This window comes from Pteropus alecto, unplaced genomic scaffold (assembly GCF_000325575.1).
Source record: "Pteropus alecto unplaced genomic scaffold, ASM32557v1 scaffold155, whole genome shotgun sequence".
NCBI classification, from domain to species: domain Eukaryota; kingdom Metazoa; phylum Chordata; class Mammalia; order Chiroptera; family Pteropodidae; genus Pteropus; species Pteropus alecto.
The window spans coordinates 12,396,517-12,404,482 of NW_006438113.1; the positions used below are offsets into that span (position 1 = coordinate 12,396,517).

The 7,966-nt window shown below is 44.6% G+C and overlaps 1 protein-coding gene across 1 annotated transcript in view; it reads right to left on the bottom strand.

Moving 5' to 3' along the window:
- LOC102896542 (cadherin-23) overlaps positions 1-7,966 on the bottom strand; it is a 320,558-nt gene that overhangs the window by 47,724 nt on the left and 264,868 nt on the right. Inside the window, exons 15-16 of the mRNA XM_025049321.1 lie at positions 4,348-4,412; positions 4,191-4,293 (exon numbers count right to left, since the gene is read on the bottom strand). Of these exons, the coding sequence (XP_024905089.1) occupies positions 4,191-4,293; positions 4,348-4,412 (168 nt within the window). The remainder of the gene's footprint in view (positions 1-4,190; positions 4,294-4,347; positions 4,413-7,966) is intronic.

The following is a 7,966-nucleotide window of genomic DNA, read 5'->3' on the forward strand; positions in this document are numbered from 1 at the left end:
AGAGCAGGAGCAGGTTGATTTACTCAGAGAGGAAATTCAGGAAGAATGACCCTCTTCTTGTTGTGAACAGAAGTTTCTGCCTACTGGGGATATTTAGATATTAGAGAACTGTAATCATCAGAAATTCTTATAACTGACACCACAAAAATACAAAAGATCATGAAAGACAGGTATGAATACTTACATGCCAACAAATTAGATGACCTAGAAAAAAATGGATCAATTCCTAGAAACATACAACCTACTAAGACTGATTCATGAAGAAATAAAAAATGCGAGCAGACCGATAACATAAGGAGATTGAATCAGTAATCAAAACCGTCCCAGCAAATAAAAGTCCAGGACCAGACAGCTTTCATTTGTAATCCTACCAAACATTCAAAGAAGAATACCAATCCTCCTCAAACTCTTCCAAAAACAGAAGAGGACGGAATACTTACAAACTCATTTTATGAGGTTGGCATTACCCTGATACCAAAACCAGACAAGGACACCACAAGAAAAAAAAAATTCAGGCAATGTCCCTGATGAACATAGATTAAGAAATTATCAACAAAATATTAGCAAATCGAATTCGACAATACATTAAAAGGATCATACATAATGATCAAGTGGGATTTATTTCAGGGATGCAAGGATGGTTCAGCAACTTCAAATCAATGTGATACACGTTAACAGGATAAAACATTAAAGGATAAAAAAAATCATATGATCATCTCAAAAAATGCGGAAACAGCTTTGGATAAAATTCAACATCCATTTATGATAAAAACTCTCAAAAAATGGGTTATAAAGGGACTATACCTCAGTATAATAAAGGCCATATATGAAGCCCACAGCTAACATCCTAAATGGTGAAAAGCTGAATGTGTTTCCTCTAGGATCAAGAACAAGACAAAGATGCCTTCTCTCATCACTTTTATTCGACATAGTATCGGAAATCCTACCCAGAGAAATTAGGCAAGAGAAAGAAATAAAAGGCATCCTAATCATAAAGGAAGAAGTAAAACTGCCACTATTTGCAGATGACATGATACTGTATAGAAAACCCTGAAGATTCCACCAAAAAACTATTAGAACTAATACATGAATTCAGTAAAATTGTGGGATACAAAATCAATATACAAAAATCTTTTGCATTTCTGTACACTAATAATGAATTGTCAGAAAGAGAAATTAAGAAAATAATCCCATTTACAATTGCATCAATGAAAAATACTTAGAAATAAATTTAACCAAAGAGGTGAAAGATCTATTCTGAAAAGTATAAGACACTAATGAAAGAAATTATGCTTATAGATTGGAAGAACATTGTTAAAATGTCCATCTTACCCAAAGCAATCTATAGAGTCAATGCCATCCCTATCAAAATACCAATGGCATCTTTCACAGAAATAGAACAATCCTAAATGTGTATGGAATCACAAAAGACACCGAATGACCAAAGAAATCTTGAGAAACAACAACAAAGCTAGGAGCATCATGCTCCCCGATTTCACACAATATTACAAAGTTATAGTAATCAAAATAGTATTGTATTGGCATAAAAACAGACACATAGATCAATGGAACAGAATAGAGCGCCCAGAAAGAAACCCACAATTAATTTATGTCTAAAGAGCCAAGAATATACAATGGTGAAAGGACAGTCTCTTTAATAACTGGGAAAACTGGACAACCACAAGCAAAAAAATGAAACTGGATCAGATTACAGACTTGAATATAAGACTTGAAACCAAAAGACTCTTAGAAGAAAACAAAGGCAGTCATCTCTTTGATACTGGTCTCAGTGATGATTTTTTAGATTTGACATCAAGAGCAAAGGCAAAAATAAACAAGAGGAACTACATCAAACTAAAAACCTTCTGTACAGCAAAGGAAACCATCAACAAAATTAAAAGGCAACATACTAAATGAGAGAAAACATTTGCAAATCATATATCTGATAAGGGGCTGATATCCAAAATAAATAAAGAACTCATGTAACTCAATAACAAAAAAACTCCAAATAATCCAATTAAAAAAATAGGCAGAGGATATGAATAGACATTTTTCTAAAGATACACACAGATGGCCAATAGGTACATGAAAAGATGTTCAACGTCCCTAATCATCAGGGAAATGCAAATGAAAACCACAATATCATCTCATACCTATTAGAATGTTTATTATAAAAAAGACAAAAAAATAAGCATTGGTAAGGATGTGTAGGAAAGGGAACTCTTGCGCACTGTTGGCGGGAATGTAAATTGGGACAGCCTCCATGGAAAACAGCATGGAGGTTCTTCAAAAAATTTAAAATAGAACTATCACATGACCCAGCAATTCCACCTCTGGGTATTTATCTAAAGAAAATGAAAATACAAACTCGAAAAGATATATATACCCCCCCCACCATGTATATTGCAGAATTATTCAAAGTAGCCCAGATATGGGAAAAAAAAATCTAAGTGCTCATTGATGGATGAATTGATAAAGATGTGGTGTGTGTGTGAAATATTATTCAGCCACACAAAAAAAAAACTAAGGAAATCTTGCTATTTCTGACAGCATGGATGAACCCTGAGAGGATTTGCTAAGTGAAATAAGTCACACAGAGAAAGACAAAATACTGTATGATCTCACTTACACGTGGAAACTAAATAAGGAAACAAAATTAAAAAATTGAGCTCATAGATAGAGAACAGATTAGTGGTTGCCAGAGGCAGGACGTGGAGGGTGGGCAAAATGGGTGAAGGTGGTCGAAAGGTATAGACTTCCAGTTATAAAATAAGCGAGTCCTGAGGATATAATGTACAGCATGGTGAGTATAGTTAATACTGTACTGCATGTTTGAAAGTTGCTGAGAGTAGATTTTAAAAGTTCTCATAACGAGAAAAAAAACTTGTAATTATATATGTGGTCATGAATGCTAACTAGACTTACTGTAATCCTGTATCAAATCATTATGTGTACCCCTGAAACTAATATAACGTCCATGTCAATTATATCTCAATAACACACGCACACATATTTGGTAAATAAAAAATAAATTCTGTCATCCCAGATGGTTTTGCACCAAAATGTTTTAAACAGTCAGCAAAACATTCACCACGGGAGCAGTGGCTGGTCCTCTCTTAGAGGCTACTCCTCATCTTCTGCTCGAGGGACTGAGCCTGATAAATATCTCCTGAAGAGGAGCTAGGTCCAGCCAGACCATCTCTCTATCTGCTTCCTCTCAACATCCCTTCACGAGCCGCCTCTGAGTTGTCAGTTGACATTTGTGTGTCCTGACCTGGTCCATAGCTTCTAGCCATCAGGCTTGGAAGGTCCCAGCTCCGAGAATGGGAAAGCCCCCAGCCCAGAAGATTGGAAGGGATGAGAAAACACAAGATGACCAGGACAAGGCCAGGTGAACATGGGTAACCTGAGGGACTGAGGTGCCCTGTGCACTGCTGGTTCCTGCCTCCTATTTTGAGGCCCCATCAACGAGTGGCAGAAAAATGGCTAGGTGCACCTAATAATCTCTGCCCCTTCTTGGTTATTTACACAGATAGTCAAGTGCCTTTGATCCAAGCCAATTGTGCTCATCTTCTTGGGCTTCCAGATGCATCAGATACTTCATTTTTAGAAGCAGACCTGCTCTCTAATTCAGCTTGGCTCTTGATCGTGTTAAAAATGAGAGGTCTTCCCTTGGACTCAGCTTAAATAAAGACAAAGGAAAGAGATGCCTCAGAACCATGGTGGGTGACAAGGCAAGGCTGGCACAGGCCAGGTGGTGAGGCAGGTCACCTACCTAATAGCTGCAGCACATTGAAAGCCCCCTCCTGCTGGAGGCTGTATATCCCAGTGAAGACTACATGCAGAGGCCTGGTCCTGCATGCTGTGTACTTAAGAGCTGTGTGACTCTGGGCAAGTGACTTAGCCTCTCTGGGCTGTAGTTTCCTCATCTGTAAAGTGGGGATGATAATAATGCCTAGCACTGAGTTCCTCCAGCATTTAGTTGTGAGGACTACATTAGATAATGTGTATAAAGCTCCTGGCAAAGAGCCTAACACATGGTAAGGGCTTCATAAATGCTGGCTGCTGCTGCTGCTGGTGTGCTATCATTAGCATTTCAAAGCTTCTTCATTCCCAAAGCTTAGGACTATTTTTTGAGGGCCTGAAAAACTGTGCCCCAGAGAGTTTAGGGGACTTGAGCAAGACTGTACCACGACCAGGGCTGCACCAGCGGCGGTGCCCTCGGGTTCCGAATCCCAGCTCAGTGCTCTGGCCACAGGGCCACAGTGCTCTCCCGGGGCACTGAGGAGTTTCCTGGACCATATGAGTGGCAGAAGGCCCAGTGGAGGGGCTGGGGCAGGGTCTCACCGGTCAGGGTCATCGCTGAAGAAGTAGTTGACTTCCCCGAAGGTGCCCACATCATTGTCCGTTGCCTACAAAGGTAAGAAGTCAAACAAGAAGTCATTACTGCCAGGTCCACCTGAGGCTCCTGATCTCACCAGGAAATGTCCAGAGCAAACCCGTAGTTCTTTCACACAACTCCTCTGGCCCACGCTGAATTTTCTAGAGCCATGCTGTTCAATATGGTTGCCACCAGTCAAAAATGGCTATTTAAATTTATGCTAGAGAGTGTGCTTCTAGAAACTCAGTCTTTTGCCTAAACCTCAACTTGAAACCATCCCTCCTGGACCCATGTCAGGCTGGGCAGGCTTATTTTCTGCAGATCCTTAGGGGCGTAGGGAAGAGACCCTGGACCTGTGGCTCAGAGTCACAACCATGGTGGGTGACACGGCAAGTATTTGTAAAGTTATCACAACCTGTTTGTAAAGTTATCACAAATGAAGGTGAGGGTGGGTTCAGTTAACTGGTGGATTCTTCCAGTGATTCTACTCATCCCCAAAGCCTCTAAGTCAGATGTGCTCCCAGTGGGGGAGGCTATCTGGGAGGACTTCCGGTGGTCCCTCTTCTTTAACCCTGGGACTAATCCGTTGCATGCTTAGGGCAGCCTGTCACCTGGTTGGCAACTTCTTTTGTTGCAAACAGCCTGCCACCCCCTCCACCCATCTTCTCCCGCACCTCTCTCTGCTCTCTCTCTCTGCTCAAACAAGAGGTCTGAGTCAGAGCTGCCTGCTCTGCCCATGACCACAGGGACTGGGCTGGGAGTACCCCTTGACCGCAGCTGGGGCTATCAGAAGCCTCTGGGATTCTTCTTACTGTCTCTGGGAGGTAAAAGGTTTCCTCCGAAGCAGTGAAGCTAGGACAGCATGAACTGAGAGCTGCTGGATGTGTGGGGAGGTGAAGGTGCCCCCCAGGGGAGAGTGAGGAGAAGAGAGGGGCTGAGTCCTGGTAGTTCTAGAGCCCTGAAGCTGCCATCCCTTCCCATCTCAGCTTAGTCTGTGAGTCCAACAAGGCCTCTTTTATCCAGGCTGATCCAAGTTGGCTCTCTGCCGCTCGTAGTCAAGAGAGACTGGAGGGAGAGAGGCGGGCCTGGTGCTGATGACGACGGCAATGGTGGTGATCTGATCACTGGCAGCTTGCACTACCGGACCTTTTACATTTTCAGAGACCATCCATGTTTATCACGACCTCATTTTATCTTCACTGTCACAACATGACGAGGAAGACAGAGATCACAAAACTGAGGCCTAGACCCCAGGGAGACCCAGTGAACCTTGTCACCATATAGGTCATGAGCAGGTTATAAGCAGACCGAGGCGGAAGCTTAGATCCCCACTTCTTTCCTTCGGGCCACCCGAGTGAGGACCTTTTCCATGTCCTCCCTTCTCCAGGATGACGGCAGTTCTAGCGGTGGTTTGGCTTTTGCGGCTGGGGCCCTTGGGCTTTTGCATTGTCCCTGGCATGGGACAGTCCACAGTGCAGGCTAAACGACACTGTTCATCCATCCATTCATTCAATAGTTACTTATTAATCATACACTCTGTGCCAGACACTGTGACTTCTGTTCCTTTCCCAGGCCACTGCCCTGGAGCCAGGCAAACTGCTGCCTGCCACCAGACACCAGGAGGAAAAGGCCTTAGATTGACCTTGGAGTCCAGTTACATCTGTTTTACACTCAGGGCTTCTCTGTAAGATCATAATTGGATTAAGATTTGCTGCTATAAATGTTTCAATACCTTATTCTCTTTTTGTTTTAGCTTTATTTAGGTATAATATAAATAAAATTCCAAAATATTTAAGGTGTATAACACGATAATTTGATATACACAAACTTGTGAAAGAATTGCTTTTATAGGCCTGTCTCTTATGCCCAGTTTCCACTCGGTGTCCCCACTGTTCGTGTTCCAGTAGACTGCAAATCTCTGTTCCTTCCACTGGCCCGGCCGGGCTCTGAGGACATCACAGTTTCTCAGGGATGCATGTCGAATAAGTGAAAAGGAAGATGCTGAGCTATGTACCCAACTTCCAACTAAGGACTGATGCTTTGATAAGCCCTACCCTGGTGCCCTTGGCCATCCCTCACGACATTGCCATTTACGGAACACCTTACACTTATGTATTTTATCTTCATAACAATCCTACGAGGTAGGTGCTATTGTTACGCATAGGGAAAGTGAAGCATAGAGAGGGCAAATGGCTCAGCCGAGGCTTCACAGCTAAAAAAGGGGGCAGAATCAGGATCTGAACGCAGTGCCATCTCGCCATGCCCTTAGAACCCCCGTGTATTGCTTGTAAACCAAAGAGAGACTTGTTCTCAGAAGAAAAGGCACCTGGTTAGAGCTCCTTATAATAAGTCCACCTCTGTCCTCTCCTTCCAGGGACTAAAGGAGAAGGGAGGGGAGGACCCTGAAGTTCCTTTTCTATCTACTGATAAATAATCTTCACCATATATGGTATTATCAGACTATAATAACTACAGCTTGGTCTGGGGAAGAGCTGACCGGGTGCCACTGAGCCAATGGCGAGGGGTCACTGTGCTGTAGAGAGCCCGGTTCCAGGCCAGTGTCAACAGCTCAGGTCACTGCAACCCCCTGAGGCCTCAGTATCCTCTTTTGTCAAAGGAAAGGGTTTGGGGAAGCTATGAGGTCATGCTGCATCTGCCAGGCTCACCTCCCACCATGGACAACACCTGGCACATAGCAGTGCTTCACAAATGCTTGGAAAATGAATGAACAAATTCTAGGAAGAAAGGAGTGGTGGAGAGAAAAAAGGGAGCTGGTGGAGAGAGAGGGGCAAAGACAAGGAGGGCAGAGGATTCAAAGGGGAAGAGAGGGAATGAAGCAGAAGCGGTGAAGGGAAGGGGACCAGGAAAAGGAGAGGAGAGAGTGGCTAGGAAGTGTGGAGGGGATCAGGGGAGCGGTAGAGAAGGTTGGGTCCACACAGGAAGCGAGGGGCCCGGAGCACACTGTAACGAGGCTCCCTATCCCTGAAGGTCCCATCTGAACCCTGGGGATAAACCTTTCACATCTGGGTACCCTGCAGAATTGCATTTGGACTGTCAGAGTGGGAAGGACCTGAGGTCCCCTGTCCAGTTCCCTTCACCTTGGGCCTGGAGCAGCTGAGGCCCACTGAAATTAGGTGATGAGCCCCTGGGGACAAGATGGAGCTGTCTTCTCTCTCCAGGCAGACGTGGCCGCCAGTCCCCCACGCCAGTCTCCACTCCCTCCCCCAGGCAGACGTGGCCGCCAGTCCCCCACACCAGTCTCCACTCCCTCCCCAGGGAGGCTGGGCAAAGCCATGTCTTCCACGCTGACCTCATTCCCTGGGGGCCCCTCGCTGCCCGCCCCCCCAGGCCGCTGATACTGACCAGGGAAGATTTGTGAGTCCTTTAGTGCCATTGTCTAATGATCGTATGAAATATGTATGCCTGGTGAGGGGGAGAGGGAGAACTTTCATTTTTCAAATGCATGAAGCAGAATAATAAGAAGATGAAAAGCTGTGTCTGTGTCCCTACCAGAGTGGGAGTAGCCAGCACTGGGGCCAGTGCCAGGCTGCAGTGGGGCCGGGTGAGAGGCCCTGTGCCTGGGAG